This window comes from Podarcis raffonei, chromosome 12, assembly GCF_027172205.1.
Source record: "Podarcis raffonei isolate rPodRaf1 chromosome 12, rPodRaf1.pri, whole genome shotgun sequence".
Taxonomy (NCBI): domain Eukaryota; kingdom Metazoa; phylum Chordata; class Lepidosauria; order Squamata; family Lacertidae; genus Podarcis; species Podarcis raffonei.
The window spans coordinates 37,546,588-37,566,952 of NC_070613.1; the positions used below are offsets into that span (position 1 = coordinate 37,546,588).

At 41.3% G+C, this 20,365-nt stretch overlaps 1 protein-coding gene across 6 annotated transcripts in view; it reads left to right on the forward strand.

Moving 5' to 3' along the window:
- CREB5 (cAMP responsive element binding protein 5) overlaps positions 1-14,681 on the forward strand; it is a 265,104-nt gene extending 250,423 nt beyond the window's left edge. For 5 of the 6 annotated variants that reach the window (XM_053359566.1, XM_053359569.1, XM_053359567.1 and 2 more), the window contains 4 exons: positions 1,288-1,605; positions 8,192-8,419; positions 11,345-11,453; positions 14,318-14,681. In XM_053359566.1, the coding sequence (XP_053215541.1) occupies positions 1,288-1,605; positions 8,192-8,419; positions 11,345-11,453; positions 14,318-14,481 (819 nt within the window). In that variant the 3' untranslated portion in view covers positions 14,482-14,681. Of the gene's footprint in view, positions 1-1,287; positions 1,606-8,191; positions 8,420-11,344; positions 11,458-14,317 lie in introns of all 6 variants that reach the window. The other variant, XM_053359570.1, reaches the window with a different exon arrangement.
- The last annotated feature ends 5,684 nt before the right edge of the window (positions 14,682-20,365 follow it).

The following is a 20,365-nucleotide window of genomic DNA, read 5'->3' on the forward strand; positions in this document are numbered from 1 at the left end:
GCACATTATGCCATTAATGTGTGTGTGTGTGTGTGTGTGTGTGTGTGTTTCCAATGGAACCTCAGCATAAACAAAGAAGGCAAAAGTAAGAGCACAATATTACTAAAATATAAAAGAAAGAAACCCAGTGGCTTTTCTAAAAAGACTTTTAGCTTTGGATGTGTTGAATCCTTGTTTAAATGGCACTTTGAATATTTTCCTCTTTTTATGAATCAGGTATGTTTGTGTGTAGATGAACAGTGACTTTTTTTATTTAATACCAGGCATAGTTGGTGCATATTTTTATTGTAACCATATACTAATTGATATTTATAGAATAGTGGCATTTTTAAGAGCCTTTAAAAAGATTATTGATTTTTATTTAAGTGCTGTTGCGCCTCTGCTGTTTGAATTGTTATTCTAAGACACCTTGAAATAAATAATAGTTTTATTTTAAAGAACGGTATACAAAATATCACAAACAAATACAGCTTTGATCCAGAGATCTAAGGTGTTTCATCTGCAAGCAGAAAGAGCCTTTAACTTACTGAAGGGATATTTCCAACCAAGCAGATTTAGAGAAAAAATGTCTCCAAATCCAGAAAAGTTACTCTGTGAGCACAGCCCTTGAGCAAGTACTTTTTATGACCCACAGTGGTTGATATGCTGAAGGCTGTTATAACCAAGCTCTGTTGTGGTGCTGTAAGGCCCACCATCTGCCACCAGCCCTCATTTTTATCTCAGCTCACAGTTCCTTGGATTCGAATCTATGTTTACACTGAGGTTCCACTGAGCACCCTTTAACAAAACAATTCCTACATCACCATATGGTTGCATTAAATGGCTGTGTTTTAAATGTGAGAATATTGTATTGAATTATATTTTTTAAATTCCATTTTCAGCATCCTGTTCTCAAAACACTTGAGGAATAATTTGGTTCCTCAAGGAAAAAAATCAGTTAATTTTTCTATCACTTTTTGAGTTCCTCCACTGCTTTCTGGTGTAATTTTGGTTCTGCTTCCCTCAAGAATATTCACATTTGCCCCTTCAAATGAGATTCTAACAGGGCTACCAAGTGTTTGATTGTGGCTGCATTTTTGTCAGTTAACAAAACCGACAACAGTTGCGACAAATCTTAGCCGCGCATAATCTTTATGGATAATTTTCTTATGATTTGAATTGTTGTATTTTGTCACGTTGCTTTGAGAACTTTATTTTGTAGACAGCGGCCAACAAATGCAAAGAACGAATATGACGTCTCCTCGTCTGTGGACTGACTTTATAAACAAACTTTTTTTGTTGTTGCAGAGGTTGAAGGCAGCATTGACTCATCATCCTGCAGGGATGTCAAATGGAAATATGAACAGCATGGGCCATATGATGGAGATGATGAGCTCCCGACAGGACCAGACAGCTCACCACCATATGCACACACATCCGCATCAGCACCAGACGCTTCCACCTCATCACCCATATCCACACCAGCATCAGCACCCAGCGCACCACCCTCAGACGCATCACCAGCAGAACCACCCGCACCACCACTCTCACGCTCACCTTCATGCGCACCCAGCGCATCATCAGACCTCGCCACATCCACCCCTGCACACAGGCGGGCAAGCACAGGTAGAACTTCCTCAAAATATATTCTGTGATATAAATTCGGGTTTTAAATCAAATGTTCACATTGTCTTTTTATTATTATTATTATTATTATTATTAATACCCCGCACATCTGGCTGGGTTTCCCCAGCCACTCTGGGCGGCTTCCAACAAAACACTAAAATACAATAACCTATTAAACATTAAAAGCTTCCCTAAACAGGGCTGCCTTTAGATGTCTTCTACAAGTTTGGTAGTTATTTTTCTCTTTGACATCTGGTGGGAGGGCGTTCCACAGGGCAGATGCCACTACCAAGAAGGCCCTCTGCCTGGTTCCCTGTAACTTGGCTTGATTTTGATTTTCTCCAGCTCTTTCTGTACTCATTGGCAGGGCTGGATTTAGGTTTGATGAGGCCCTAAGCTACTGAAGGTAATGGGACCCTTTATATGTCCAGCTGTCCTTTGTCAACAGGAAATTGTCACTGTTTATTTGTGTTGAATATATGCTGCATGGTAATTTATGGACCTAATAGGTATCTAAAGCCATTTGCACATGTTGCCGTGCAACCAGTCCATGCAGAATGTAGGCACCCTGTATATAGAAAGGAGCAAACCAGTGATATTTTAGGGAGCAGGCTAGCAGGCGGGGCCCATGACTTACATCATAGAAGCAAAACACTGTTGCTGTATGTAGGTTTTTTTAATCTTTTCTTTTTTCTTTTTTATCTTACATTTTGGAAATGTACTTCCAGATTTTTTCCCCTTTAATTTTTTTGGGAGGCCCCCAAGAGAGTGGGGCCCTAAGCTATAGCTTGTTTAGCTTATACGTAAATCTGGCACTGTTCATTGGCACCTTCACTTTATATCAAGGACTATTTTTTAAAAAAAAAATCTGCATCAAGGTCGACATTGTACTTCAGGAATCTATGCCGAAAACCTAAAGTGAATTATGTTGGGGTAGAAGTTCAAACACGTTTCTAAATGTAGGTATCATTGCTTGCTCCAGTTGCCACCTTCCAAAGAGCTTGAATCAAATTTTCAGGTTAAAGAAGTCTACGGTTATGAATATATCTCAAGGCAGATCCACACTTTATGCTGCAGGACCCATTTCTGTGAGTTACAGCAGTATTTCCCACAGAGTATTCATGTGTCTGCTACCATACAGCAGCTTCAGAAGTGTCTGTCGCACGAGTTTTTCAGCTGTTCAAGTGTATTGCTGCAAAACGTCTTGAAATAACTAGCCTTTCACATGTGTTTTGGGGCAACATCTGACCATGTATGTGCCATGGTTTGTTTGTTTTATATACCATAGCAACCTACATGTCATTACTATAAAAAATTTATGGATGTTTCGGAGAATCAGTCATATAGGAAAACAACATTTTTATTTTTACCGTTGAGGGTTTTTTTCAATCTCAGTGGGATAAAATCCACCAGGTTAATGCAATACCCAGAGCAAAACTGAAACCAAGCTGAATATAAGATTAAACATTAAAGTTAGATGTGAAACAATTGAGGAAGTTTGCATGAAATTTTTTTGTCTTAGAATGCCATCAAGATTTAAACACAGCAGAGGAGTAAAGCTGATTAAAATTATTATTTACTCACCTTTCATCCTAAAGTCCCTGGGCAGATTCCAGCAATCTAAAATACAACATTAAAAACCATTTAAAACAACCTGCAAACCTAAAAAAACCCACAAAAACACACGTCTTGGTATCAAAGGAGAAATTATACATTCTGTATATCAGTCAATTTTATTGTATGTAGTCAAAGGCCTTTACAATGGACGACAGAGAATAAAAGAAAAACTTTCATCTAAAATCATATAACGTAACCTGTAGCAGTTAACAACATAAAGGAAATTTACAACATTAAAATTTAAGGTTGGGGTGCATTCACATAGCTGGAACAGAGCTTCTTGGCTACCTGGTGTGTAATGTACAGATGTTTATCTGCTAGGAGTTCAACTATCACTTCCTGTGCGGATCGACCCAGAAGCCAATTAAGAATTGCTGATATAAATTTTCCTCTGGGTGTTGTGTACAGGGGGAAACCAGCAGATAGTGTGTAATGTCTTCTACCTGAGGAGATGCATGTATACATTTGGAGAATTCCCCGGTATCTCCCCTCTAAATATGCTGAGGGCATCTGTTGGAATCTTAGTTCTACAAAGGCCCTGCATAGTTGTGGGAAGGTCAGAGTTTCAAGGTAATGGGGCCTTGAGCGATTGGTCTTAATTTGGGGGTACCAAGTAGAGTAACGGACGGCAATGATGGATGCTCTGTCTTGGTTGGCATCCTGATCAAAAATCCAATTTCTAAGATCACATGGGCTAAAAAAACCACACACATAAGTTACAGGATAGTGACAAATGGTGCCAAGGTGAAAAGTGGTGGGACTCTAGAATGGTAATACCAGAGAAAGAAGAAAGTGAAATCATTAAGAGATGGATCTGAATTTCTCATTGCTTGGAATGCAATGTTTGACCCACTAGACAGAAGTTTGAAGGAAGCGTATATACAAGATGGACACTAACTAACAAAAGAAGAAGTGCGCAAATAATTGAGATGGACATAGCCAATTGTCATTTGTGATTTTAAAAATATATACATTGGCCCTTAAGTAGACACTCTTGTGTATGAAAAGAGATGGTGGTGAAGGAATACTACCAGCTTTGACAGTACTGATCTACACTTTCAGAGAGGAACAATTGAGATGCCTGGAATTAGTTATTCCATTTCTCAGAAGAGGTACTCAACAAAGCAAGACTCAACAGTACTAAGAGTTTGTACATGAGGTCCTGATTTAGGTGAAAACTGCACATGTGCAGCCCTCAACTAGATGCAGGGCTTTTCCACCCGCACTGTGCAACACTCTTTGCACACATGGAACTTGGATCAGGAAAGGCAATCCATTCACACAAGACCTCTTGCCATATGCAAATTGCCTTTGCCAAGTTATAGCAGTTATGCGGAAGTTCATCTTGCACCCATGAATTAAATTCCATTTCCGTGGTGTTTAATTCTAGGTGTATGTATTTAGGATTGGTGCCTTGGGAGAATCAGGTACAGTCCTTCATCTGCCCGTTCAGAAATAATTGTTACCAAACTCCAAGATAATTATACTTTCCTTCTAAACAGATAAAGATTTAATATTTGCACATGGAAGGATGAAACAGCAGATAACGGCTGTTGCCAAAACCCACAAAGAGCAGTCTCACGGGCTTTAGTAGAAATTGTTCCATTTCTGTAGGACATGTAAAAGAGATATTTGTTCAAAAAACATTGTGCGTTGCTGCTTGGAGGATGGGTGGAGATTTTAAGATCTATAGGTCAGGTAGTTCCCTGGACAACAGAACAGTTTGAATTCCTCAAGGGAACACAAAAGCAATGACACTTTTTGAAGAGGGCATTGACTGGGATAAAAGATGGTTTGAGTGAGTAATAAACATAAGGTTATTGCTTTCAAAATCCATCTATAATTCCCCTCAGTATTGGCCTCTTTGGGGGGTCAGACTGCTTCAGCAGACACATTAATCTTATGGTACACTTTACTAATTATTAACCAACTCTTTCTATTGAACCAAATACTTAAGTTTCAAGGTTCATGTCAAAACCAATGCATGATCTGAATTGCTAGGAGCTACGCTCCCCTTTTGCCATAACTTTGATTATTTTATGCCATGCCCCTGTATTAAATTTCAAAGTTTTCAACAGCCCTGCAGAACCTAATGAATTATGGGGTTGCTAAAATGAATGGCTAAAAATATAGCAGTAGGGTTATAAACAATTGGAGAGACATACAGGATCAGGGATCAAGGCAAAGCCCAGCCAATTTAGCAGTTCCCTTTCTGTTCTGCTCTGTGCTGGCCAGCCTAATTCAGATATTTCACACATGTTTGGTTTTAATACTGAAATTTCTTTCAGATGAATTTCCAATCAGAAGAACTTTGAGACAGCAAGGTTGTAATTTCCTGGACGTAGCTGGTATTCAGCCCTTGCAAACAGCGTCCTGGTAGAAATCACTGAAATGTCCAGGAAAATCACTAAAAAAATCTCAACAACTTTGGTCTGCCCCCAAATGGCCAACCCTACATTACCCCTTGCTGCGAATTATACATTGTCAGAAATGTGTTAACAAAAAAATTATATATGACAACATTCTGTATCCTTTTTAATTGATTCTGCCACATTATCTACATAACCAAACACATTCATGTGTTTCAAATGAGTCAGGAGCTCTAAAACCTTCAGTCTATGCACTTCCACGATCCTCTGTCATCACATAAGCACAAACAGTGTCACATTCCTGTCAGCCTTTGGAGCATACACTAAATAATACATATCTAAGGGCATTGGCATAGCCATGTTGATGCACCCAGAATATGTGTTGGGCATATCTGTAAAGAACTCATCCATGTGTTGAACAGAACCATGGAGTACATTTACCATGTCATCGGGCAACACATTATGAGCTGGGGTGTAATGTGGACTGAGATGCAAGAACTTCCCTCCTGTAGTAAGCTATCAAGTGATTATTTCACATACCCTGCAAGTGTCCCAAGAAAGCCGGTACATCCCATTTTTTTTCTCGTGAGAGAACGGCAGCCATTTTGGGCACGGTGATCTCGTGCAATTTTGGACCGCAATTTCTCTCCAGAAAAAAATGCTTTTTTCCCCCAGGGCCGCGATCTTGTGCCTTGAAAAACACATGTTTGAGGGCTCCATGCCCCAAAAATGTGCTTTTCAAGAGGGGAGTTGCAGCATGAAATCATGCGAGATCACAGCGCCCAAAATGGCCACCCTTCTCTTTCATAAAAAATGGGTAGGTGGTTTCCTGGTTTTTGCCTTCAAGGTTTTGGAGGGTATGCTTCCAGCATATGCCAAACTTTGCACAGAACCGTTCTGGCCACATTTTCTGCATGTTGTGTAAGTTGGTCTACCTTTTCCTGCATAAACAGTGAGGTACATGAGCCCTGTTTTTACCAGGGTTTGTCCCACCATGTCATCTAAGACTATTCAGGCAACAGAGGAACAAGAGGCTGAAAAAGAACACATTTTCACTCAAGTAAAACAACATTAAAAGAGTGGAAAGGGCTGTTCTGTATAAGAGAACCAACCTGAGAAGTAGAAACAGAATTTACAGCTTGAATTAAAAAGGGAGAAGGCAGAAAGGCTTGTGCAAAGATGTCCGTGTCCTGCAATGTAAACAACAAACCTTTGATGGCTCAGAAGGTGTTGCTTGTGGCTTTTGATGTTAGACTGACAGTTTAAAAGAGACCTTTGAGGCCTTTACATTTCAGGTGTGTTGCTGTAGAGGCAACATACATATCCCTGCTGGAAGGGGCATCTGGCATTACTCAACATAAACTTCTCAAGCCAAGATGGGGGTGATAGACACTGAGGACCAATTCACAGAATCCAGCAAGAAGGCTAAAATGTGAGATGGATGGCATGGGGCCTGAGTTTGGGCATACAATGGTAATTTCATTATGAAAGTAGTGATTGCCTTACTCATGGTCAAACAACTTGGATTTGCTACGCCTGCTGCCATTTGACTTTTACTATTTGGAAACCAACCAGCAGCTGAAAGTTGTTGTGGTGTCATTGTAAAAATTTTGAGTCTAGGCACATTCACAAACTCAGATGGCAAAAATGTTTGGAGCAGCCTGTGTTAGCAATCCTTCACGACATTCCAGAAGGTTTTGCAGGGACTGCTTACTTGAAAGGATCATGTCGTGCTGGTGCAAAGCTAGGAAGCCAACAAAGCTAGCTCACTGGCCTAGAATTGTCCTCCCTGGTGTAGCACTCATGAACGGGTTGAGATGGAAAGCAATATGAAATCCATCATGTGTCTTATGACGTGTTCCAGTTCCTCACAGAACTGTCACATTAATGGTTCTGAGAACTTAATTTCTTTTTAGTTCCCATAAACTCATCAGTGAATCACCTCAGTTTCCCCAAGAAAATGGAAAAGGGGGATAATAGGACACCCCTTAATTGCCCACTTGGTTCAAAGCCTGCTTCCATCTTAAGATTTATTTATTTCTCATAAATCCAAAGCACAGCAAATTAATGGGTTGTTACCTCAGGATAGCTATCTGTGTAAACAAGACATGCAGTGCAAAGGAAAATGCACGCCTTTAAATTAGGAACAAAATTAAGGGTCCCAAGGCTCCTTCTGTTTCATGATTAATGCAAGTCACTGGTGTGATTTAGATGTTTCACATTTGAACTGACTGGCTTTTTAAAAAAAACTGTTCTTGAAATGAAATGAAACATTTTTTTTAATACGATGGAGCAAAATAAAATAAAATAAAACATCCTCTCTGCTGCAATTCAAAAAGGCCATTTTCCAAAACATCTTCCTGGTCCATGCAGGCTGTTAGTTGAAGAGTAATTTAAGGGCATCTGGTGGAGTCTTTGAACTTCTGCCACTCTCATATCTTGCCAAAATGTCTGTATTCAAAGAACATATCCCAGTCGTATTTTTTTATTATTATTACAGTTGATCTTTATTATTATTATTATTACTGTTATTCCACAGTCAGCTATGGTGTCATCCCCTTACTGGCTACTTAATTAAGATCAGTTGTGTTTCTCGTTAGGTATCAGCAGCAGCCCAACAGATGCAGCCCACGCAGACAATACAGCCGCCTCAGCCCACTGGGGGGCGCCGAAGGAGAGTGGTGGACGAAGACCCAGATGAGAGGCGGCGGAAATTTCTGGAACGAAACCGAGCAGCTGCCACACGCTGCAGACAGAAGAGGAAGGTCTGGGTGATGTCACTGGAAAAGAAAGCAGAAGAACTCACCCAGACAAACATGCAACTTCAGGTGCGGGCTGCTGTCTAGGACATGGCTAGGACACAGAGAGGCACTGTTTGCATCTTGGGTCACTGCTGCACCAGCAAGACCTTCTTGACTTAAACTGGTGCTGCTACACTTTAGGCTACTAACACAAACACAGAGAATCTGAACAATATCTATCATCTATCTATCTATCATCTATCTATCTATCTATCTATCTATCTATCTATCATCTATATCTATCTATCTATCTATCATCTATCATCTATCTATCTATCTATCTATCATTTCTGTATCTAGGGACGCGGGTGGCGCTGTGGGTTAAACCACAGAGCCTAGGACTTGCCGATCAGAAGGTCGGCAGTTCAGGACGGCCGTTCAAATCCCCACGACAGGGTGAGCTCCCGTTGTTCGGTCTCTGCTCCTGCCAACCTAGCAGTTCAAAAGCACGTCAAAGTGCAAGTAGATAAATAGGTACCGCTCCGGCGGGATAGTAAACGGCGTTTCCATGCACTGCTCTAATTCGCCAGAAGCGGCTTAGTCATGCTGGCCACATGACCCGGAAGCTGTACTCCGGCTCCCTCGGCCAATAAAGCGAGATGAGCGCCGCAACCCCAGAGTCAGCCACGACTGGACCTAATGGTCAGAGGTCCCTTTACCCTTTACCTTTACTTCTGTATCTATCTATCTATCTACACACACACACACACACACATTAACCAAGAAGAGTGTCAAGATTTGGAAGCAGGCTCACATATAAAGACATTCTGAGCAAACAGCATGAAACAACACCTTTTGTTCATTGCATCTTTGTTCAGGTATGGAATGGATGTTTAAAGACAGTAAGTAATAGATGAGTGATGTGCAGAGAGAAAGGAAGCCTTTCTCATCTAGCCTGGGCCTTTCTCCTTCGTACTACCAGACCTCAAAAGGGAACGAATGATCTTCACCCTCCATTTTAAGTACAGAGCCATGGTCTGAAGTAGACTAAACTCTGCACCGATCATTTTTCTCACCGCAAACAGTGATATCTAAAGACAACCTTGTGTACTAATAGCAAATTAATTTGCAGGATGCCAATCCTTATGTAGCCAAAATGGCACCGCCCACATACAAGAGAGGGAATCGGGAAGATTGGGTAAATCCAGAAGGATAAGGGGGAGGGGACTGTAAGGTGGGCAGGGAATACCAAAAGGGTTCAGTGAGGACTGTGCGCAATCAATGGGCACAAAATGGGAAATTCTTGCGTGCAAATCGCATCAGAATGAATGCAACTCATTATAAGATGGTAATATGCAAAGGATAATTTCCAGGTGGATTGCAACTTGCCCATAAGAAAAAGGGTTCCCCCTGTCTCTGTTTCTTTGTCTTCTATATGGTCCCAGTTGCACTATAGGACATTGTAATCTAGACAATGTAATCTACACATTGTAATCAATGTGCTGCAGCTCAATATGAAAGAGGAAAGTTAAAAATTCATAGATTTCCCTTTGTTACAGGATTTCTTACTAATGAAGATGAATTTGATAGTCAGAAATGTTCTGCTGGAGTTGGAATAATTCGTTTTATTTTAAAGAAAAAGTGAAGCAGAAAATCTATCTGTTAAATTTATTGACACCAATTGGGATCAGTGCATACCAAATGGCAGTAGTTTGGTGACAAGCCGAACCTTTTATATAATATAAAAACTGGTCGTTTCTACCAAATTAATATGATTTCCTGCTTGCAAAAGCAATGAGTGAATTAAAATTCAATTGTAAGCATGTGTTTAATGCTACATCATATGTCTGCATGTGCAAGCTAGAGACAAGCACGTCCGATTCGCAACAGTCTTTTCTGAATTGGATGAATATAGTCTGTATGGATTACGGGGATGATTTTCGTCACAGCAGTCATTTCCACGCCTTATTTCCATCTCTGATTCATTGCGTCTGACCTTGCTAGCCTAGCCAATACTGCAGAAGAGATAATTTTTCAGGCAAGCCAATAGAGTCATTGTAGTTCTCTTTTTAAAACAGTTACGAGTTTAAGTTTTGATAATATTTTTGCTCCTTGAATGGAAGAACCCCTTCTGTGGGCACAATTCTTCTGTAAACAGAAGCTTCTTCCATTTCCAGAGCAAAACACGAGGCTCCAATCCATTTATTTGTAGCTAAAGTCTTTTGTAATATTGGGCCTCATTTTCAAAGGATATTTGTCGCAATCCTGAGCTGCTTGTATACTGTAATATGCGCACAGAGCTCATTCACATGAGAGGGAGAGGAAGGGAGCACTGTGTATACATGAGAGCCCATTTATTTATTCATTTATTTATCTATCTATCATCTATCTATCCATCCATTCATTCATTTATTCATTTACTGTATTTAGATCTCACCCTTTCCCCAAAGAGGAAATACCCACAACAAACCTGTGAGGTAGGTTAGGCTGAGGGACTGGCCTAAGGTCACACCCAATGAACTTCATGGCCAAGTGAGGATTCAAACCCTGGCCTCTTTAACCACTACACCATGCTACATTTGTCAGAATTGGGTTTTGTTTTTTTTAAAAATGGTTACTTCATTGTCAATCCACTGCTAAATATATACAATTTAATTTAATGTTGTTTTTTAAATGGACACAGAGCAGCAATCTGATGATGGGATCCTAAAGCCCAATCCCAATGAGCAGTAGAGCTGCCTCATTTGCTGTGGTTGTCGTGCTCTAGGGCAATAATCCTATTAAGACTGGTTTTTTAAAAAAATAAAATGAGATGGCAGATACACAGTAGACTTTAAGGCACATGGCAGGATATGGATTTCGTCCTAGTATATCTACAATGAAAAAATAATTGCATGAAGATTCAAACTGTATGCAAGCCTACTATATTTATGACAATGAAAAGCATGCAAAGTTGTCTCCTCTTAAGATGTATACATTTGTTAAAGTAAAAAATCTCTTCTCTCCTTCCAGAATGAGGTTTCCATGTTGAAAAACGAGGTAGCACAGCTGAAACAGTTATTGTTAACACACAAAGACTGTCCAATAACAGCCATGCAGAAAGAATCGCAAGGATACCTAAGTAAGTAGGTAACATATTTATATTATCATAGGTTAAGTACTAATGATGCGCTTCTTTTTTGACCTAACCTCTCAATTTCTAAACAGTCTCCTTCAACCATCTTTAGGAATGGCATGAAGTTAGCATGGAGGAAAAGCACCTGCGGTGAAGCATGCTAGCAACCAAAGCTTAAAATGGCCTGGTTTGCACGCAATGTTAAATGGGAGCAACAAGCAACAAACCACAGCTTGTAATTACATGCAAATTCGAGCCCGTGTGTTGCTATAAAGCCAAACCATCAAAGTGAAATATGAACTATGGTTTAACATTATGCGCAAGCTGGACCAGTTCGGACTTAGAGAAGCCTCAGTACTAAAATATACATGGTAGGGGCATCTCAAAGGCCTCAGAATGTCCAGTAATGCCTAGCCCTGTTGTTCTTATTCTGGGCATTGCACCTTCCATATACAATCCTATATCTATACCTATTCAGAAGTAAGCCCCAATGCACTTGGGAGTAAGTTACATGGGGCTTACTCCCAGGAGTGGGTCTAGGATTACAGTCTAAACCCTAAGTTTACTGTTATTTTATTTATTTGCTTTCTTGTTTGCTCTACTGGCTGTCACTGAGTTCAAGTCTTCAAAGGCAGGGTATAATTTAGAATGATAAATACAATAAAAATGCCATATGGGACATTAAAAGTACAGGAACAGCTAGAGATGCAAGAAAAAAATATTTTGAGACTGGGGGGGGGGGGAGCATCAAAGATGGTGCCAATTTACATGGCAAAGCTGTACCACTTCAGGCTGCAGCGGAGGGCTCACATAGTTGGAACAGCCCTCCAAAAATGAAAGAGAAAAGCCAGGACCACATAGAAAATCACCTCAAATGCTTCTTGCTTCTTGCATGGTTTTATTATTTTCTTTGCTTCTCTGTATGCAAGCCCTTACCTGGAGTGGTACTGCTTGGAAGTAAAACATAGCCTCATTTGTGCACCTAGCAATATGAATTATGAGCGCAACAAACCTGTGTTTGCAAACGTTTTAATTGACCACTGTAGATTAGTCCACTGATGAGGTGCTAGTGGACAGAGTTTTGTGTACCACACAACTTTGCCCTTTGTGGAAGTAAGATTCAGCTGCTGACTGGACTGGGGAGGGAATTATGAGCGCAACAAACCTGTGTTTGCAAACATGGATGTCATACTGGTATACTTATTTGAGAGCTCAGCTGAGCTGTGCTGCCAGTTGGGTGTGTATATGGCGGCAAACCTAGGTTTGTTGCTATATGAGGTGCCCCTCAATTGTAGTTTAGTGCAAATAAGGTCGTAATAAAGCCCTAAACATGTCAGGCCCCCAAATACCTGAAAGAGCACTTCCTTCCTTACAGCAGCTCTCAGGTGCTAAGATTGGTGAAAAGAGCCCTCTTGGTCATTCCACTGCCCTCCTAAGCAATGGCGATGGTGGCCTGAGGGGGGCATTCTCTGTGGCGGCCCCTAAGTTGTGGAACTCCCCACTGAGGTGCGTCTGGCACCTTCATTGCACAGATTTGGGTGAATGCTGAGGAGACACCTGTTCGCCTTGGCTTTTGGTACCCAAGACATATATTTTTAGGACCCACCTTATTATTGTAATTTGAAGTTGTTCTTAACATTGAGAATTGTTGTGTTTTAATATTTTTGCTGTGTTTTAATTGTTGGGACCTTCGTGGGAAGGGCAGGTAATAAACTGTAATAATGCTGCTGCTACTACTCAGCCGCCCTTGGCTGGGGAGGGTGGGGTATAAATAAAAATTATTATTATTATTACTACTACTACTACTACTCGGGGCTGCTCCAACTCATTACTTCTCTTCATCTGGGGAGTAAGGATCTCTTTTACTTCCCCAGAGACAGCAGCATCCATAAATTCCTAGGGCCAGAGAAGACTCCAGAACCAGCCCTACCATTAGGCAAAATGAAGCAGCCACCTCAGGCAGCAAATGCCAGAAGTCAGGCAGACACGGGCTGGATCTACACCGATCTGGAAAACGCTATTGAGAAGCGGAGAAAAGCTCTCAATGCAATTTTACATTGACGACAGATCACTGCTCTACAGCTCCCTCTGGTGTCACATTTTATAATGCATTTTTAACGTTTTAATTGACCACTGTAGATTAGTCCACTGATGAGGTGCTAGTGGACAGAGTTTTGTGTACCACACAACTTTGCCCTTTGTGGAAGTAAGATTCAGCTGCCAAGTGGACTGGGGAGGGAATGCCATATTGTCCTTCCGCCCAGGGAGCAGTGCCTTCCTACAATACTCATACTTCCAGATTCCCATGTATCTTTGGAGGTTCAAGGAATCTGGGACTAGCACTGCCTTCCTTTCCCAGCTTCACCTCGTTCAGAGCCCCATTAAAGTGCTTGGAAAGGAGACAAGGCAGCCTGGAGACGATAGGCCACGTACTCAGTATTTTGCTGGAGCAGCTCTGACTTCATGAAGATGATACGTCAGTACATGCAAGTAGCACGGTGGTGATTTACTGTGGACACTGAGGTGTCATTATACAATCCTACTGTTGTCTACTTGGAAGCAAGTCCCAGTGAGTTCAGTGGGTCTTACTCCTATCTGAGTGAGTGAGTAGAGGATTGCAGCCTCAAAATGCTTACGGCTTAAGACAGATATGTACTTTCTAATCATAAACATAATAATAATATGTCCTAATCTGAATATCTGGGTTCTGGGTTTCCTCTCGTTGTGTGTTTTGTGGCATTTACACTCTGCTGCCTGTTTAGCAGCATTGTAATATTCTGCAAAAAGTGGGGCAAATGGAAGGGTAGTGGAGGAGAAAGCGAGGTTCCTCTACCCATGTCGACTTGAGCCTTCATTTGTTCCTTCCTCAGGTCCTGAAAGCAGTCCTCCTTCAAGTCCGGTCCCTGCCTGCTCCCAGCAACAAGTCATCCAGCATAACACCATCACAACTTCATCAACGGTCAGCGACGTCGTCGGAAGCTCAACCCTCAGTCAGCTCACAAGCCACAGAACAGATATGAATCCGATCCTTTAAAACCTATCGGTCAGGAACTGCTATGAAAAAGTGATAGGAAAATATCAGATTTCCTTTCTGGTTTAAAGGCATTTTTTTCTCTCTCAAAGTTATCTCAGATCTGGAGGACTCTTCAGCCCCCAAAAGACTATGAGTTCCAATTTTATAGTTTATAAAATGTCTTTTATACTTAGTAATAATAAAGGGAGTTATGCAATGACTATGCTATCAGCTTGGGAAATGCGTTGGTGCTTTCTCCGGTTTTTCTGGTACCAGTTGTTTGTTTGTATTCTTTGTTTGTTTGTTACGTTTAAACCAAACTGTTCCTGTACATAATGATGTTCCTTCTCACCACTGCAAGTTGTTACAGCGGAAACGTGTTAAAGGGCCACTTATTAGCCAAAACAAGGCTTGAGAAGCATTAAGCAGCCACACACTGGCAACTAGGCATAATTGGACTATAAATACACAAAAAAGCCTGGTTGACAGCATAATTCCTTTCTTTCTTTCTTTCTTTCTTTCCTATAGCACCAGGCTCTAAAACACATCCATAGCCTTGCATATCTATTTTCTGTTTTGAAAACTGTTTCCATACTTTACATAGTTATCTGCTCAAAAAAGCAAATTATGGCAATACACCCAACTGGTCCTGCTCTCCATCTCGTCTCCCTTTGTCCAAGCTGCTTATCATCTTCTCCATGCATAGAATTTCACTTTTCAGTGTGTTGTGGCACCAAGTTTCAATTCTACAGAATGTTTGGCTCCCCCACCTTTCCTTTTATTTTGGTAATTTTGGTTTCCTTAGTCTGCTTGTTTCCGGATGAATGTTTGAAAACATGCAGGTGGTCTATGTAATGCTCCAAGGGATAGAAATCTTGACCCTCCCTGGCCATTCTGTCACTTTCTTAATGTTCTCTCATCCAGAAATCCAAAGCCTCTAGCCTACCACCACGATGCCATTGAAATGATTTTTGAGCTTCCACTGTATTTTCTGTCCCTGTCCTTCCCTCTATACCTTCTGTTCCTGTTCGCAACCCTCATAGCTATTGTCCTCCTTTTAAAGCATCTTTATTGTGCTTAATACTAACTCTGCAATCCTATACATACCCAACTCAGAAGTACCGTATTTTTCTCTCTATAAGATGCACCAGACCACAAGATGCACCTAGTTTTTGGAGGAGAAAAACAAGAAAAAAAATATTCTGAATCTCAGAAGCCAGAACACCAAGAGGGATCGCTGCGCAGTGAAAGCAGCAATCCCTCTTGCTGTTCTGGCTTCTGGGATAGCTGCGCAGCCTGCATTCGCTCCATAAGACGCACACACATTTCCTCTTACTTTTTAGGAGGGAAAAAGTGAGTCTTATAGAGCAAAAAATACGGTAAATCTTGTTGAGTTTAGTGGGGCGTTCTCTCAGGCAAGTGGGTATAGGATCGCAGGCTAAAGTTCTTATTCCTATTTCTTGCACAATTTTCTGTCAGTATTCAAGAAACCATAATGCCTCCAGGCCCACCAGCCATTTACCCAGAAACAGCTGCTTGGTCACTGTTTTCAATAGCCACTTATCCACAGCTGCACTGGCTTTTGCTTTGTCAAAAAAAAGAGAGGGGGGAAAAACCCACAAGGGGGGGAAAAACCCTCCTCATACATTTTATGATCCTGATTTAGTGTTTTTAATAAATAGTAAAAGTTAAAAGCAGTTTAACCACAGGTGAAGTCTGCTTGTAAGTCATCAGTGCTAGGGAAACTCTTGTAAGATTTTCGTTGTAAAAATTCATGGCATAAGAGGAGGGCAGATCTCATTATGTCAGTCGCAGTTTTCTGTGGCGTTGCCAGTCAATAAAGAGCAAAACATATGCCCAAATCCAGGAAACTGGGCGTAGGGATGGGGGAGGAATTTGCGCAACTCAGATTCCAAAGCAGAGTCACTGGATCTGATCCGGGTGGATCATGACCTGGATTGCATCAATGGTCCACCTCGGAATCTGTAGTCTGGCACATTCCTATACAAGGTGTTCCAAGGGGGTGTGCTGCCTCCATCCCCTCCCCTATTAAACTTCTAGAGCAGGGCATCCAGAGCCCAAGGGGCTAGTGCACAGAGCTCTCCCTCCACCACAATGGCAACATTTTGAGTGTGCATATACAGCAAGTCCCCTGGACGTGACAGCAGGGGCAGTTTTAGGGAACTGCAACCGGTATGGCAGCACTGGGTGCCACACTGTTGGGGACACCACAACAATACCACAGGACAGAGTGCAATAGGCGGGGGTGCTGAATTTTAGCATCTCACAAGTCACTGCTGAGATTTGAGAGCCCAAAGTCCAGGACTTGATGTTCCGATGGTCTCAAGGGAAACAGCACAGTTGTCAACTGTTAGATTCAGTATACAGCAGCTTCCCTTGTTCTTAACAAGACTTACTTCCAAGTAAATATGCCTAGGATTACCATGTAATATTCTTGTTTTCTTATACACATGAATCCCGAGTCGTTTACCTAGTGGGTGGGAAATTATTCTTGCCATGAATTGCTTTTTCTTAGAAACACATAAGGAACTGAACCCCCAATGAGAGTTGCATCGCCATACTTCCTTGGGCTAGAATGGATTTCCTTAGGCCAAGGAACTGCCTTAAATCGTCGAAAAGTCTTTAGATCTTCTATTCGTTGCTCTGAAAATTACACATAGGCCAGATTCACACACAATGAAGATTTCCTCTTTGGTGCATAATGTTCAGCAAGCCTTGCACTTAACACACTCCCATGTCACCTCCCCTCCTTTTGCATATGTCAGAGCTGATCAAAGCGTTTGCTTGCAGTTTTAAAGTAACCACACTTCCCCATGACATCTGAACTCAGGAAACTGTGCCTGAACTATAATTAGTATGGGTTACAAACAAATCAAACTGCGGTTTCGAATTCTGGTTTGTTCTCAAACCGTGGGCTGAGATCCAAACTAACATGAGCAGACGTCTGGCTCATGCAGTGAGGCTTCTTCATCTTCTCCTATAGCTCCCCCCCACCGCTGCGCCCCCAAAATCTGCTCTGAAGGGTTGAGGGACTTTGGGCAGCAGATTTTGGGGGGTGCATGGAGGAATGGAGAGGGAGAAGACAAGCCAGAAGTTGAATTGAGCAAGTGGATTTCCATTGGATGCCACCAATTGGTTCAAAATCAAAAGCAGGTACTTTCAGTTTCCTCCTGGTGTGTGTTAGAGAAGGTAAAGGGTAGGGCGTGATCCTGAAGTTCATCTATATATGTAATGGGAAACCATGGTTTCCCAGTATATCTGGACCAAGCTACAGAATACAAATCTCATCATTTTGAATAGCATTACTAAATATATTTAAAATGCCTATATAGTATTTCATATACATTTTGTTCTGAGGCCGACATTAGAGATGTATACTGTGTATACAAAATACATGAGGAGTTTAAAAAGAAAGGGATAAATAGGTGTTATTTTCAAACAGGTAAGAATTGATCGCTGAAACGACTAGGGAATTTGACCGCCTGATTTCTACTAGCCCCCTAGGGCAGAATCAAGATCCCATGCTCCCTCATAATGTTGCAAATGATGCTTCGTATCCTATGTTAGAGAACTTTATGATGAGCTCACACTAATCCTTGTGTGATCATATGTACTCTTCATTCTACAACTAACTAGACTCGGTGCATCAAAACAAACTCATCACGTTATGCTGTTATTACAAGTCTATCGAATAAGATAAGTGCGTCATTCTTCGTTTCCAGGCTTCTGATAATTCTGACCTATCTTGTCTTTCTTATAGGTAGCCTTGTTTCATAGTATCACATCCACAACCCCTCACATTCACAAGAGGAAGTGAAGGCCACTTTCTCCCCTCTCTTTATTTTAACTGTGTTCTACAATTAGAGGCTGATCAATTTATTTCCCCATCCCCTGACTTTGCATTTCAATACTGCTCTGGTGATATCAGCGCCTCAGCCATTTCTCTGAGCATTGACAAAATGGGGTCTCATTATGTCTGCCTACGACTGTTGAACTTGGTTCTTACTGCTTTCTGTGGATGCTTCCACGTGGCAGGTTATTGCGAACTCAGCGTTGCTCCAGCATGCAAGTTTTGCATCCGCACAACCAACTGCCGTACCGCATCCCCCCCCCCATTTAATCCAGATTTCCCATTGCTGCAGCAGTTCCAAGAAGTAAAACAAAAAACAGAAGAAATAGTAAATCTCTAGCAAATGGGTGGACGTTGTGGGGCATATGGTATGGCATTTGAATGAGGATGACATCCTGTAGATGCTGTGAAAACTTGGATGCATGAGGTGTTCAGAGTCCACATTAAGATGCCATTGGAAGCCAGTGTGGTGTAGTGGTTAAGAGCAGTAGTCTTGCAATCTGGTGAACCGGATTCGCGTCTCCGCTCCTCCACATGCAGTTGCTGGGTGACCTTGGGCTAGTCACACTTCTTTGAAGTCTCTCAGCCCCACTCACCTCACAGAGTGTTTGTTGTGGGGGAGGAAGGGAAAAGAGAATGTTAGCCGCTTTGAGACTCCTTAGGGTAGTGATAAAGCGGGATATCAAATCCAAACTCCTCTTCTTCTTCTTCTTCTTCTTCTTCTTCTTCTTCTTCTTCTTCCATATAGGAGTGTTCTATCTCACTGTACAAAAATGGAAATGTGTGTGTCTGTGTGTTTGTGTGTTTGTGTGGGGGGAAAATTCCAAGCACTGCTGATTGCAATACTTATCCCAAAGGGCTGTGTTGCAATACACGTTTCTGTGCTACATTGATCTTTTATGCAAGCCATATTTCTGTGACACAACCTGGGGGCAAAAAGTGGTGTGTATGTGTGTGTGTGTGTACTTTTCTGGTGTGTTTTATTATGACAACAGGGAGCTTTTACTGCATGCTCATCCATGCAATTTAAGTAAAAGTGTCCCACCCTTTGGAGAGTGGGTTGGAAGAACAGGGGAAAGTTGAGTGGTGGGCCTTCGAAAATTGGTGTATATTTCTCTTCACTAACAACCTAGCTGCAACTGGTAAAAGCCCTTCTTTGGGGGGGCGGGAGGGGGGATTTATATTTTTAAGCGATGATATTTTGTGTGTGGTGTGTGTTTTTAAAAGAAGCCTTTTAGTTAGAATCTGCTTTTTAGCCAACAACACTTTTTTCTACAAAAGAAGAAAAGGGGGGGAAAGTATATAGTGGATTTATGGAAATTCATTAAGGACCAAAGTTGAAATTTAAAAACAAAACAGGAATCTATTAATTTAGTATTCACATAGAATTTTATAAAGTATTTATTACTAAATGTTATTTTTAACACATTCCATTTAAACAGCATTCTTATATTAGAATATGTTTGTATTTTTCTTAGTTACATTGGGAGTAACCCGCCCGGCGACAGCTGCTGCACATTCATGACTCTGAATCTCACACAAGCCTCACGGAAAACCAGAGAATGGCAGCAGCGGTTCTGAGTGGACTACCGCTTTAATTTTTTGCAATGCACAACTCTCAGTGTATATGTAAATATATATATATATAAATACAAATATAAATATATATATCTTTGTAGATCTCAAGCAAGAGTTATCCATCCTAGATGGAACCTCTTTTGCTGGCGTCTACTACCTGGAAATGTCCAGAATTCAGTATTTTCTTTAAAGCAGCATCTGCTATTTGTAACGACGACAACAAAGGCGTACAAATGTACAGTTGTTTCCTCTTTTTTTGTTGTTGAAGATGTGCACAGGCCTGCTCAAGGGAAATAACCCATATAACTGGAAAGCTGCCTTTATGAATAGGCTCATTATAAGCAACTCCAATGGAGATCCTGCCCGACGCTTGCTTCTTTTTCTAATATCGCCTAGTGAGTTGCACTAAAACTGCCTTATCAGTCCTCCTTGTGTCCCTTCCGAAAACAGCGCTCA